General features: G+C 38.5%; 1 protein-coding gene across 2 annotated transcripts in view; it reads left to right on the forward strand.

The window, feature by feature from the left end:
• The first annotated feature begins 12,772 nt into the window (after positions 1 to 12,772).
• Positions 12,773 to 15,644, forward strand: part of LOC124783694 (regulator of G-protein signaling loco) — a 243,733-nt gene continuing 240,861 nt past the window's right edge. Inside the window, exon 1 of one of the 2 annotated variants that reach the window (XM_047254053.1) lies at positions 12,773 to 15,189. In XM_047254053.1, coding sequence (XP_047110009.1) covers positions 13,183 to 15,189 — 2,007 coding nt within the window. In that variant the 5' untranslated portion in view covers positions 12,773 to 13,182. The remainder of the gene's footprint in view (positions 15,190 to 15,644) is intronic. The other variant, XM_047254044.1, reaches the window with a different exon arrangement.

Consider the following 15,644-nt stretch of genomic DNA (forward strand, 5'->3'; position numbering starts at 1 on the left):
ACTTCAGTGCACTCTGTTCTGTACTAAAATTAGTCAGTCAATTAACTAAAATGTGTTCCACTGCTTCAGTATCCTACTTTGATTTATAGTGATGCCTTCCTGCTGAACCAATAGGAACTGGAGCACTTACAATCTTCAAAACATTATGAACAGGAAGTGAGCACTGATGGTGTTGTTGCTGACCAGCTGGAAACCTATATCCAGCAGCTGGTCCATGTGGTAGCATAAAGTTCACTACAATTTTGTTTAACCCATACCTGGTGTCTATAGTCTCTGCAATCCACCAGTCACACTCATACAAACACGCCACAAACATCCCCCTTCTCAGGTTGTGAAGCTGAATATTATCATGCTGTTTCTGAGGTGTTGGCCAAATGAAACAAATTTCTTCTTTCTTGCTCTTTAAAGTGCGTGCAATATTTCACCCATCAATTTGAGTCCAAAAATGTGTCTTCTGAATTCCTTTCACAGGAGTGTTTTGTTTGGGCCATTTTTTTCTTTTTTCTGCTCACGGAATTCTTCGCTTTCCTCTTTGGGCAAAAGAATTAGGGCTGTGGATGTGTAAGATTTCACGACTCTCGTAAAATCCTCAGTATTCTGAATCGCAGCTGTATTTGGTCTGGAAAGATTATGTTTTGTAGCATGGTGTTTCACCAGGCCTCCTACACCATCACAAGGCCTCTTCCCATGACCAGTAGCACTGTATACCCAGTCAGTTGGCACAAGCGACTTACTCAATTCAAACAGCTGGTAACGATTTTTAAAATGACTAGGAGTACCATCAGAAATAATGATGATCTTCTCTGCCCCCGTTTGCAGCTGAAGAATTTTGTGCATTGCTAGCAAAGCATGTGCTGAGCCATGTCCTGTGTCATCACTTATAGCTGCAACACTTGTGGTCTTGTTTTGAAAATATGTCACTCCTATAAAAATTGAAGCCTGGTCATTACTCCAATGGTACCCTTGTACTTCGTGTGGCAGAATTACAGACCGGTTCTCAGCAAAATCGCAGTGAAGCACTAAACATAGTTCCTAGCCTGCACACAACCTTTCACTTCTGCAATGTGTTGTTGTTGCAATTTCTTAGATGCAGGTGTGTTACTGCTTTCACTGAGCATTTACCAAGTTCATAAATGAAACTGTCAAAGGTAACAGTTTTCTTAATTAGTTTATTTTCCTCCCATGTCGCAGATGTAATTTCTGCAGAGTTATCTGCTACGGCTTCCGGGCCAAGTGTCAGTAAAGACAGTCCCCCCTTTCCAGGGCAGCCACCAAATTCTTGAAACAAACTAGTCTCTTGTTTTACATCACAGACTACTAATGACTTCACACGCCCAACCAAGGTGTCATATGTCAAGTGTTCTAGTAAGTTCTTCAAAGTTACCACACAAAGTTCAAAATTCGCACAGTACACACATAAACAGACATCTCTAGGTGGGTGTGGAGCTACCCACTTAGGTCGTAGGGCATAAAATTTTGATCTTCCGATATGTGAAGTTGTATAGTTGCTCTTATAAATAGCAAAAGTTTCTTTAATACTGCGAGTTGTGTGCCTCTTCACTTTCACTAATTTTTTACCTTCAATTGTTACAGTTCTAGTGTCCTTTTTGTTGGCACTCTGGCTAGAACAGTCCCATTCATTGTCCAGATAAAATGACTGCACTATTTGAACTTGATCTGCTTCTACAGGATGATCATGATAGGGATCTGGTCTTCCAAAGACTTCTTTTACAGACCTTAAATTTCTTAATTTGTCTACTATGTACTTTGATCCTGATGGAATGTGGTTCAAAATTGTTTTCTTTGAAAATATCTCTGGAATAATAGCTAAAACTTGCACCTTTTCACTGTAGGATGCACAATATTCAACAGCTGAATTGATATTCGTGAAAAATTCCTGGCAAGAGGTGTAAGAGTGCTTTGGTTCATTTCCTTTTGAAGATGGAATTTCTACTTTGAAGACTGTGGTCGGTTTTGCTGTAGTGTATTCATCCATAGCTTTAGTAATTTCTCTGGGCTTTCTTGATGCATAGAGCTTATGACTCGACTTGACTCACCACGGTTTCTTAACAGGACTAACACCGACCTCTGTAGCTGACTGATACAGGATATTTAATTCTTCCTCTACTGATGCAAAATCTGTGCCATAAGAGGCTGCTCCTTGTTCAGATACTATCATTGTTGTTATTCTGTCAAGACAACAGAAATAAACATTGAAACAAAGACATTATTAAGAAACAACTTCAGTGAAGACATACATTACCCTTGAATGTTAATTTTTTTTCATTTTTTGTAATAAATCCTGTTCAACTTTAAAGTGGAAGCTCTCCTTTACAGAGAATATAGTACTACATGGTACTAATCGACAGAAAAAACTTTTCTGGATCGACATTTTTGAAAAACAAAAAATTCTGTAAATTATAAAAAATATTCAAAAGGTGACAGTAAAAGAACTTTGACAGATATGTCCAAACGGAGGATAACATTGTAATCATAAAATAATTATTTTTCAAATAAAAAAAACTCCAACAAAAATCTAGAACTGATACAGAGATATAGGATTTTAAAAAAATTTCTGAAATTCGCATCTTCAAAATGGTGTTCACAGTGTCATCTTTGAAGGCCTGTATCTTGTGGCAGGAATTTTTTTGGAGAAAACATAAAAAAACATTTTTCTTAATTACTCCTGAATTTTAACATATGCTAAATTCAATAACATCGGAGACTACAAAGGTAACCCCCCTGCCTGAAGTGATTGGGTTATGCCAGGTGTACTTTTGGTATTAGGGTCAGTAACTTGGAGGGCACTCAGCCGATAACACATTACTGTGAATAAATCAGCATTTGACAACAGTTTACAAGTTGACTATTGCAGTGAGAAATCGGCAAACTGGTGCTTCTACTCAACTTTTAGCGCTAATATCATATTTAACACAGAAAAGATCAGTAGTGAGGTAGCACATTTTCCACAACTGCTGCCTCAAAATGGGAAGAAGAAGAAGAAGAAGAAGAAGAAGAAGAGCATACCGCACCCACACCACTGTGCTTTCAACCATTGATAACTTCAGTCTAAAACCTTTCTTTGTCAAGATATTTGGTTTTTTTCCATCTTCCAAGAAAGTTGATATAAAATCACAAGATAAATACTAACTTTCAAGCTTGTTTAGTTACTGAGATATTTGGACCTAGACCATGTACCTTAAAATTAATCATCAAATTTGGCCAAAGTTAGAGGACAGATATCTCAAAACGGTAGTCATGCATTTTTTTGCTAGCTAGTTCCAACAGAAAGAGAAGATTTTTCTCTCCTAGACACTTGTTTTTGCTTGTTGGCATTTTTCTATGAGGTAATATTTAGCTTCAAAGATAAGCAACTTTGACACAGTTAACAAATACTTTATGTAAATCCAGACAAGAGATTCAGTTTATTTTTAAGGATTTTGATTTCACAAATGAATAAATAATCATTATTTTTTTCTTTGCAGTCATTGACTTCCAAATTTTAATTGATAATTTACACTATTTAGTCACCTTAATTAGCAAGCTCAGTTATTGTGAATTCCTCATTTAACTGGCCATACAGTCCCAAGATGTGGAAGAAACTCTGTCACGGATCCATGTTCAATTAGACTGGTAAGTGGTTCAACAAAGTGTCATTTGAAAGTGTTTTACTCAGGACGAAATCAGTTTAAGACAATTAGCGAATTTGTTGAAGATGAATAGGAATTGATTATGCATCACTCTGGAATAAAGTTTCATGAAGAGACCAAAATTTGCTAAAATCATGAAGCCATATTTTTAACAAGATATGGACCTCAACAAATAAATTGCTGCGACCCTTTTTCGAAGATGAACCACAATATAAGGAAAACCTATAAGCAATCAATGATTCCAATGGCAAGAGGCTTGAAGAATTGACAAAGAAATGTTTGAAGCCAGACCAGAAGCTTTGTACAGCACCTACAGCATGCAGAAAAGAGGCAAATGCTAAACAGATATCAATATCTGAATCAGATTACAATGATGATATGGAAATAGCTGAAGCAGTGAATGTAAGCTTGATAGGGCTTAGTGCTTCTCCCATCGAGTTTCAGAAAGTTAGCAACAGAGATTCACATGGTTAAGCAAAGCCTAAGACCATCCTTGAAGCACAAGCTCTCATTAGTAATAAAATTGCATATGCTGGTGGTTTTGATCTAGATGAAGTGATGCAACCAAGTACAAACCATGTATGCAAAAGCTGCCTTGATTTTGACCATATTATGGAAAGAAAACCTGAGTACCAAATCAAGGCAAACAGCTACAAATTTTGACACTATAACCAAGAAGCTCGACAATGGAAGAAAATCAGCATCCACTTTTAATGTCCCAGTAAATATGGTGAAGATTTCCAGAAAGTTAAAAAAGGGAATCGGAATTCTTGTACTGCCTGAAAGGAAACAAGGAAAAAAGATTTCAGACCAAATAAAGTCAAAAGTTCTACAATTTTATGAAGATGTGGGGGTAGCAGAATGTGTCCCAGGATTCAGAACTGTGCTTCCATTAGAGTGGAAGGACAGAAGACCAAAGAGCAGTAATGACTCTTACTTTGTGGCCTGAAAACCTATTCAACAACTATCAAGACTGCAATGGACCTCTCTAAATTACGTGAATTACATCCATAATGGAATGAGCCTGTTAGTTCTTCCAGAAGATATTCAGTTTGTGTTTGTCCAATACATCACAATGTTAAGCTAATGATGGACAAAAGTCCAATACAAGAAGATTACAAGATTGCATGCAACATCATTATGAAAAATGCTCTGGGGGAGAAACATCAGAGCTATTTTTGATGGACGCTTTCAAAAATAGTGATCCTGAAGGTATTATTGAATTCAAGCAGTGGGTCCACACTGATAAAGAAACACTGGATGCAAAACAGCTTGCAAATGAAGATTTTATTTCAGAATGACAGGAAAAATATGGAACCTTTCATGCTGTCGCTACACCGTGAATAATCAAAGCCATCATTTGAAGATGATCAAACACAATTTGAAAATGGAAGGAACTGTTGTTTTGATGGATTTCACAGAAAACTATTCATTTGTGATGCAGAATGCTGTGCAGTCCTTCCACTGTGAAAAAAGCCAAGTCTATTTACAGCCATTCGTAATATATGACAGAAGTGCTGAAGGTATCCAAAATTTGAAAATCTGTGTAATCAGTGATCCCCTCAAGAACGACACTGTTGCAGTGTATATTTATTTGACAAGGTTGATCAAGCACCTAAAGAACACCATTCAGGAAATCATTTATTGTATTATTTCAATGATGGTTCTGCTGCTCAATGCAAAAATTTCAGGGACTTTAGCAACTTAAATCATTGTGAAAATTATTTTGTAATTAAGGCTGAATGGAACTTCTTCAGGACAAGCCATGTGATTGGTGGTGAACAGCAAAAGGACCAGCATGTGCAAGCTTTTGGTGGCCAAAGAAAAACCAAATTTTGACAGAATAGGATCGAGTTCTTCTTCGTTGAAAAGTCTGAAGTTGAAACTGCAATGTTGACTGAAGAAGAAAGGTTTGAAAATGGCCAAACCATCTCTAAAATGAGAGACAATCACCAATTTGTGTTGATCAATAAAAACTGAATTTGTAAAAGCAAAGTTTCAAATGAAACAGCATCTTTTATAGCTAACATTGACCAGCCTACCGCATGCTCCTTTGGAGAAAAGATTTTGATTCTCCAGCCAGGACAATACATAACCTGTACTTATGACAACAAATGGTAGATTGGAAATATCTACAATGTATCACTGAACACAATAACATGTTAATAGACTTTGTGCATTCCAATGTCATGCACATTTATTTTACTGGCCAGATAGATAAGACTACTGCTGTGATTCAGAGCAGCATATTATCATCAACATTCCCACTCAACCCATAACTTCAACAGGACACCAGTACAAGTTCCCTGAACTAACTTTATTCACACTGAAGAAAATTCAAGTCTAGTCAACAGTAAAGAGCAACAGGCTTGGGAAGCTGATAAGAAACCCAGCAGTATGCTTGGGAATCTGGCTTGGAAGCCTGATTAAAAAGCCTGTAACAGGTTGGGAATCCAACAGAGTAATCCAATTCACACATGGGAACCTGTATGGAAAAGATGGTCAGATAGGGACCACTTCAAAAATTGGTTGATTTGAGATAGAATGACCGCGTGGGAAATTCATGCGTTTCATGATGGCAAAATGATCGTGTATGACTCTTTCAACCATTCATTGAAGAAGGATTTATTCAACTGAGAGGTAGATTACAGTTTTCAGACCTCACCAGTGAGCAATGACATGCAAATACTCCTTGATGGGTCGCATCACCCTCTGCAAGGCACTTAATTGTGAACTGCGAGTAATCTTGTAGATGCGGACGTAGATGAGATTTGTCATCGACAACCTCAGAGACCCGTCGCTTCCTTGCCAAAAATGTAATAACCCTGAAGTACATCGCACCATGAGTGTCTCGGTGGGGAAGATCCTGGGAGGACAGCAGGTAGCATTTCTGGTTAAGTTGATCAACCCCCTGTAGGTTAACCATCAGGGGAAAGATGTTGGAAATTGATGCAGTCAAGGCATCTGTATCTGTGACTGGTAATGTTGATTCCTAAGACATAACTTGTTATAAACTCTTTGTCATATATGTTCTGTAACTTACAAATAAAGAGTTGTGTTGGACTGCAAATCACTGCCTACTGCTGTCATTCACTACATATTGTATTATTAGTTGGCAAATTTGCAAGTACCAACAGAATAATGGCATGATGCACTCTGTGCAAAACTGCTGCAAGAAATGCAATCGAAGCATCAATCCCTGTTAAGCTTGTTTAGTACCGTTCACAAGGGAGCATATCCAGGACATGTAAAGGAATCTCGGGCCCTATGACAACTTGCTACCAGTAGAGGAGTGTGAAGTACCGGTATCAAGGGGCTGATTGCAAAACTATCATGAACTCACAAAAGGTGCTCTTATGTAGCATTATCATAACTTTTTTTTTAGTCCAGCCCAGGATATATTTTTTGAAATTATTTAGATCTCTAAACAGATTACTGAAACATTAAACTTCATTTATTAAGTTGTATTTATCACTAAAAATTACTTTTTTCATAAAATGGTTTGTTTTAATTACATCATAACATTCATAAATAAAAAGTTCTGTATTAATTTTAACATTTAGCAGATGTTTAACAGTAAACCCAGAAAGTCTATTCCCTTTCTGCAGATCAAATGTTCCCAATGATTGAAAAAGCTTTTTTCAACTGGGGCAAATGTCCCAGGCAAAGACACCACAGACTTATCCATTTTAGAAATATTGCAATATGAAAAATCAGTCTTTTGAAACACCTTCAAAATTACTCTTATGTTTGGTGGGGCAGTATCATTACTAGCAATCCTATGTTTAGCTATTTCAAGTTGTCTTTAATAACACCCTTTCCTTTATGTGCAACAGAAAATTGTCCAGTACATAGTGTCCAATGAACATGTTCATTGTTACGGTCATTACATAATTTCAAAAATTTGTATTCCTGTCGCACTGTAACATTAAACTCACACTTTCCTTTGCCCATTTTTAAGTGATGAGACAAAAAGAGAATAGATATAAAAATGACCAAAAACTTGTAAACGAGTTACTTCACACTTGAAAACACTGTAACACATTGCCCTTGTTGTGTTGCCAAATGACTAAGAAAATGTTGTGGCAGAATCAGTAGCCACACCTCACCATCAATCAACACTTGCTCCAAGGTCGGCTGAGAGAAGCACAGCAGTAATAATGTTTAAAAACGTTATGGCAAACATATAGGTCTAATATTTAAAAAATTCCCTCCAGTCACAAAATTCTCAAAACAGAACATTTTTGCAGTCCTGGACATTACCCAAGACATCACTGAAAAGTCAAAACTGTTTGGGCTAATCCTAGACTTAGTAAGCCTGCTCTTATGTTCACTAGAAGGGCCTGTGATAAAAACTGGGGTCTAAGCCTCTGTAGATCAACAGGATATACACCAATGTAATAAAAAATAAAACAATTTTCTATGGGGCTACAGTATGGTGGCATAACGTACAACAGAAGGTGGCTGCTGAGGAGCTTTGGAAGGTACAGAAACTTGCCTACTTAGCCATAACAGGCAGAAATACAAATAGGCCTGACCTTATCAACAGTGTCAGTATAGAGGCATGGATTAGTGATTATGATGTCTTCAAAGTGGCAATGGTTTCCTAAGCCAATAAATCCATCAAGAAGGCTAGGAGAGTATTTGTGCTAGAAATAGCAGATAAACAGTTGTTAGCATCCCACTTACACAATGAATGGACATCATTTAGTTCTGACAATATTAGGAAAAGGACAGATTGTTACTCACCATAAAGATGATCCATTGAGTTGCAGATAGACACAACGGAAAGACTGCTACACATTATAGCTTTTGGCCAAAGCCCTTCTTCAGCAAGGGAAACACACACAATCACACAACCAAGCACACCTCAGACACACATGACCACAACCACCGGCAGCTCTGAATCAAATGCAACTGTCACATGAGTAGCAGTCTGGAATGGGGTAGTGAAGGAGGGTGGGGCATAGCAGGGTGCACATGGGGGAAGAGAACAGCGCTGTCTGGTGGGGTGTGTAGGCACCAAATGGTGACTTGATGACACTGATAGGCACAGTGTCAGGAGGTGGAGTGTGGGGAAAAAAATTGGGAGCAGAAAAGGAGAGAAGCAGGGAAAGGAACAGACAGGCAGGTGCATTGTCAAAGGATGGTACACAATGAGGGTGAGGGGTCATGAAATGGGAGGAGGTGATAGGAAAGACGGAGCAGAAACTGTTGGGTGGAAGGTGTGGAAACAGTAGGTTGCCACAGGTTGAGACTGTTATAGCTTCGGGACTGGAGAATGTGCTGTAAGGATAACTACCATCCGTGCAGCTCAGAAAAGTTGATGATGGAATGGAGGATCCAGATGGCCTGGTTTGTGACACAGCCACTGAAATTAAGCACATTATATTTAGCTGCACGTTGTGCCACATAATGGCTTACTTTGCTCTTGACAACAGTTTGGCAGTGGCCGTTCGTCCTGATAAACAGTTAGTTGGTAATCATACTGATATAAAAGTATATGCAATAGTTGCAGTAGAGTTGGTATACGAGGGCTGCTTTCACAGGTGGCCCGGCGTTTGATGGAGTAAGACAAGCCTATGTCGGGACTCAAATAGCAAGTGTTGTATGGGTGAATTGGGCAGGTTTTGCACCTGTAAGTACAGATCATTATATCTAGCTTTGGTTTATCATAGTCCTTCAAGGATAGTAATTTTTTTTGAAACAAAAAAACTTCTATCTACAAATTAGTACACATCTAGAAAGCACTGCTCATGCAAAAAACAGTCTTTTCTCGCGTGACCTACTACAAACCATGTATGGTGTGCAACAGGCAGATTTCGTATCCTACATTTCTGGAAAACATTTGACACAGTGCCCCACAGTAGACCGTTATTGAAGGTATAAGAAAACAGAAGAGGCTCCTATATATGTGAACGGCCTGAAGACTTCTTAAGTAAAAGAGGGCAGTATATTGTCCTCAACAGCGAGTGTTCATCAGAGACAAGGATATTGTCAGGAGTGCCTCTGGGAAGTGTGATAGGACTACTCTTATTCCTATATACATATATGACCTGACAGATGAACATCAATCTGCAGCTGTCTCCTGCTGATATTGCAGTGTATGGGAAGATATCGATGTTGAGTGACTGTATGAGGATACAAGATGACTTACATAAAATTTAGAATTGGTGTGGAGGGTGGCAACTTGATCTAAATGTTGAAAAATGTAAATTAATGCAGATGATTAGGAGAAAAGAATCCCATAATGGTCAAACAGAGCATTAGCATTGTGCTGCTAGACACAATCACGGGGATTAAATCTTTGGTTTAACACTACACAGCAATTTCAAATGGAATAAGTACCTAAAAGCTGTAGCAGAGAAGATGAATAATGTAGTTGAATTCAGTTTGTTGGAGAATTTTAGGAAACTGTAGCTCATCTATAAAGGAGACACTGTATACAACACTAATGCGACCCATTCTTGAGTACTTCTAAAGCGTGCAGGAACCCCTACCAGTGCAGATTAAAGGCATGTCCACACACAGCCTCTTTCTTAGTACATAGTTGTAGATGCACAGAGATAAAAGGGCATGTACAGAAATTTGTGGAAAGAGTGCATGTATGTATAGGTGTTTTCATGTCCACCTGTTGCCTCACTGCACAAGCTGTCTGCTATGGTGATCCTTATTTGCATAAGAGTTGATGCTGTGTTTATTGTGATGAAAAGGCAAGATAAAAAGAAATGTAAAAGTGATTGTAAGTAAAGAAGTATCTAAATAACATAGGTACCAGAAATACAAAGTGATGACAACATTTTGTTTGCAAATTTTAAAAGGAGATCACACCAAGATTTCAGATTTTCTGCTAGGAAACTGCAGCAATAAAGCAGGCAATAACATTTTGTTAGCTAGTAACTGGCGACTTACCTAACAGTCTGAACTAGTTATTTTGCACAAGTATTCATTTGGATCCTGATAATACTTTAAAGTGGTGTAAAGATTGGTAACTTGCTTTAAATATTCAAAGCTTTAAAACTGTGTATTACACAAAATGAAAAAATGTAGTATCTTAAGCTTCACAATTGGAGCCAGTTAACTCGTACAAATATCTGGGTGTAAAACTTCTTAGGAATATGAAATGGAGCAATCACATAGGTTCACTCGTAGGTAAATTGGGTAGCAGAGTTTGGTTCATTGGTAGAACACTATGGAAATGTAATCACATCTAAAAAGGAGATTTCTTACAAAATGCTTGTACACCATATCCTAGAATACTGCTCAAGTGTGTGGGACACATATCAAATACAGCTCACAAGGTATATTGAACATACGCAAAGGAGAACAGCACGAGTGGTCACGTTTGTTTGACCCATCGGAGTATATCACAGAGATGGTGAAAAAATGCTTGATGACAGATGCTAACTACCCCACAAAATTCAGTGCTGTAAGAACCAGCTCTAAATGAAAAATCTTGGAATATATTACAGCCTCCTATGTATCACTCCCACAGGAATCATGAGGAAAATATTAGTCTAATCACAGCAATCCTGAAGACAATTAAGCAGTCTTTTCTCCCATGCTCCACATATGAGTGGAATGAGCAGCATCCCCAATAACAGGTACAACATGAAAGTACCCTATGGCATGCACATCACAACTGTTTACAGAGTATGAATGTATTCATCTTTCTACGACATTGACCATATATTTCTTCTACATTATATAATATACTTAAGTACATATATAATTACAGACATTTCCTTGTACATTTTGTATATTAATGTACATCCATATCTGTAAATAAAAAAATTCTGTTATATTATAAAACAGAGATAAGCCCACCAGTTCTAAAATTTCCTTTGAAATAATTTCCAAGAAATGGACCATACTTAGGTGGTAATTTATTTCTATTTTTTAGGAAGCCCACTCTTGATGGGCTGCTGGAGATTTCTAGACAGCCAGCTCCTGGCGGATGGCTAGCTTGGAAAATTCATTTTGACGTAGAACATTGTATGATAAAAAGATAAATACACCTTTTTTCTTCACAATTTTGATAGCAAGGGGTACAGGATCATAACATATTGAACCCTTAAATTACTTATCATTAAGTTACTGACTATAGTGCATGTATTTTGGGGCGATTCTGAGGTGCTTTAGTGTGTTATGTTTTACTCCATAGGACCAATGAGGAATTGTAGCAGGTTGCTGTATCATGTCATCAGTACTGAAGTATGTCAATAATCGCCAAATACGTATCATGATAATGGCTATGAATTAAAATTACTTATGTCTATCAGGGCATTGAAATCAGAATAGTTGAGACTATAGCCATGAAATAACGAAAGATAAGAAAAACATTTTATGTTAGTAGTTTTCTGTACGGTACTTTATTTCTTGATTATCATTAATTGTTAAATACACCTGTGTTGTTATCCAGAAATGCTAAAAACGAGAAATAATATGGTTTAGGGAAATCAGATGTAACTCTTTCCAAGGAAACGTCCTGTCTCTCAGTAACCGACATTTAATTAAATCTGTGTAACTCTTGCACTATAGAATCCTTCTTGCATAAGGGTTACGGCAAATATTATTTATTAAACATTAACTGCAGAAAAACTGCCACTGGACACGACGCTACAAGCAAAATTTCAGTCACGAAATAACTGGGCAGTTGTGTAGCGGAAAATGTGTCGTAAGTTCACACGAGACAATGAACATCTTTAATGTTGCATTAATGAATAATAATATCACGCGAAGTATCGGACGGTTAAAATCGTTAGCGTACATACAATATCAACTTGCAGTCTGAAGAATGAGTGTAGCACTGCAATCATTCAAATCATAACCTGTCATGTCTTACTTATAGTGTCAGAAAAAACGGCCAAAATACCAGTTTACATAAAAGATGTAAGAAACAACTAAGTTTCTTCACAACGATTAATTTCCTTATTTTCTCAACAGCAAGCAGTTTTCCGTAAGTAAATCTATTTTCATCTGCAATGCCTGCAAAGCAGAATGTAAACTGACCAATGACTATCAGCATTCAGCAATATTTACGAGTATTATATCTTTAGTGTGGAAAGCCTTGGTTTCGTGTCAAATATTTCTGTACAGATGGCGGATGTGGCCTTTTGTTTTTAATTGCCATAGTCTGACAAGTTCAAAATGGCTACAGTTGTATTAGATGACACAAGACGTAAATATTTCTTTTGTTGACACTGTGCAGTGCATGGATGGGAGTGGTGAAGAGGAACATCAAGAAGGAGATGAAAGATCAAGCCAAATCTGGCTCGTCAGGTTAAGTGTTTGAAAGTCGTTTCAAATATGAATACAAATCATGTGTGACAGATGTAAGTGACTTAACCATTTATGCTTTCGTGCCAAGTTCAGGGACTGTAGAGGAAATTAAACACAGATATTTGTATTACGTGGAATGTGTGATGCACGTGCCGGTATTTCGCAAATCGGAAGCCCAAAATATTCAAAAATGGGTACGAGAATTTAATATTTCAGAACGCAGTGACATTTGACATAACCAGTATCCATCATGCATCCAATCAGGCGCCGTAAAAAAAGGCCAAACTACGGAGTGCGAACGGTAGAAGTATGCAGAGGAAAAAATGGATTTGGATTTACGATATCGGGCCAACAACCATGTATTCTCAGCTGCATAGTCACCGGTAGCCCAGCGGAGAAGGCCGGCCTAAGACCAGGCGATTATTTGGTTGCTGTCAACGGTCAGAATGTAAGCAAGGTTCCACACGACGACGTAGTTCGCCTTATTGGTGGCTCTTCCGGAATCTTAAAACTCCAGATAGCGGAGAATTATTATTCTGACAGCTCGGATGAAGATGTCATTGCACCAGCGAGACCGAAACCCAAATATCCGCACAAACCACGTAGTGGTGGTCAACATCATCGACCTGTGGCGATACCTCAGCAGAATCGTGCAGCCAAAGTTGTTAGAGATCTACGGACAGGAGCAATGTTTGAAGAACATCAACAATTGGAGGTTGCCGCCATCCCTTCTAGTGCACTTATCCGCCCAGTGAGTAAACCTAGTATTCCTCCACTTCAGCGTTGGGAACCGCCTGTCCCATTCCCAGTACCACCTCCACGTTTATATCCTCATCCACAAGTTGAAAAACCTAGAGAAACAGAGAGAGTCGAGTATCAGGCTCTTGTCGGGTACCTGGGCACAATTGAAATGCCTAAAGAACTCCAGCCTGGATCCAGACTCCAAGTAGTACGTGGTTGTATTAGACGACTTCGTGCTGAAAAGCGAGCTCACACGTTAGTGTTGATGAGTGTGCATTCTCATAGTCTTACCCTGAAAAACTGTCATCAAGCAATAATTGCTGAGTATCCAGCAGAACGTGTTACATTCTGTGGCTCCAGTTCGGATGATGAGCATCGTTTCTTTGGACTTGTTACAGCTGCAATTAGATGTGTGGATGATGAAAATGACAGTGGAGAGACAATAGCATCTAGTTCCTGCCATGTTTTTGCTATAGAGCTAAGACTCCATGGCGCACATTCCGTCCATGCTGCAAAGGCTGAAGCCTTTAAGCTCAATTGTAAGACTGACCCAGCAACAGGATTGTGCAGTGAATTTCCATCCTCCTCAGATCCTGTAATTGCTGCTATAAAGGTTCTGTACAGTAACAGGTATGAAAGAGGTAATGTTGAAAATGAAGAACCACTGTTAGCAAACTCACCCCAGCCAAGCAATGCCAGCAGCACTAACACAACAACATCAAGTAACAGTGATTCTGGTATTGGTTTTAGAGATGATTGTGGTAATCAGTCTGATCGCATACTCATGGTTGATGTGCAGAATCAACGATTACATATTCAGCAGGTTGGTGAGGTCCAGGTTCCCAAACCACGTGTTTATGAGCTAGCAGGAAGAGTCAAAGACAATGCTAATGCGAGGTTGACTGTGCGTGCAATGCCAGATCCAGCTATGAACAGTGGAGGTGCAATGGTAGCAAGTAGTCGTAGCCGATCACCACTTAGCAGTAGTTCTTGTGATGATGGTAGTCGTAGAGTATTTGCAGAACGTGTGCCAAACATTCCAGCTTACAGTTTTCCTGTTGCGAGATCAAATGATGACATGAGTGTCAGCAGTGGAACAAACAGGAGTCAAGACCACTTGGCTTTACCATATAAGCCTGAACCTTATGAAACAGTGAGGGACTTTCACCCACATTTTTCAGATAAGTTGGATCCTGAGTGTTACTCTGTGCCTGGTTTCAGTGGTTTATGTGGAAAAGGTGTAAGATCAACTGAAGCTATGAGTATAAGTAGTGCACAAAGTCAGGATCCTCTCCTGTCATATAAACTAAGCCCAAAAGTATTTGGACTTCCTAGGCCTGTTACACACAGCCTTGAAGACCTGAAAGTTCCAGACCCAGCAGGGTTAGAGGACAGTGCAAGTGGGGTAGCTATACTTTCACCCAATAGCCAAAGAGGGCAGCAATGGGGCAGTCTGCAGGAACTTCGGAGCTTTGTTGCTAATTGTTTTGAAGCTTCACCAGTCCCAGAACACTTGGTGAGTAGATTTTTCCTTCACTATCTTTACTTTTAGTACTGATGTATGGGTATCTGTAACATGTACATGGGAACATTTTCTGTCATGAGCACAATGAAAAACTACAAAGAAGAAATAAATATGCAGCCATGTACCGGTATTTTGGAAAGGATGTCTGAAGTATCACATGAATTGAACTGCAGTTCTTTTAAATATCTGAAGTGTACAACGAAATAATTTTTAGGAGAAAGCTTATGCATTATCTGTTGTCCTATATTACAATGTTTGAAATTTTCTTGGAAGGAAGAAAATGACTAACCACATTCACTATGAAATGTTTCTCTAAATTTTCTATATTTGCTTCACCAAGATACGATAAACTGTCTTCATTCATACTGGCTGACATCTAGTACCACTGAAACTCTTCAGTGTATACATCAGTGGTAGACCTGAAGGAAAAGACATCAAGTGACTGG

The sequence above is a fragment of the Schistocerca piceifrons genome, chromosome 1 (assembly GCF_021461385.2).
Source record: "Schistocerca piceifrons isolate TAMUIC-IGC-003096 chromosome 1, iqSchPice1.1, whole genome shotgun sequence".
NCBI classification, from domain to species: Eukaryota; Metazoa; Arthropoda; class Insecta; order Orthoptera; family Acrididae; genus Schistocerca; species Schistocerca piceifrons.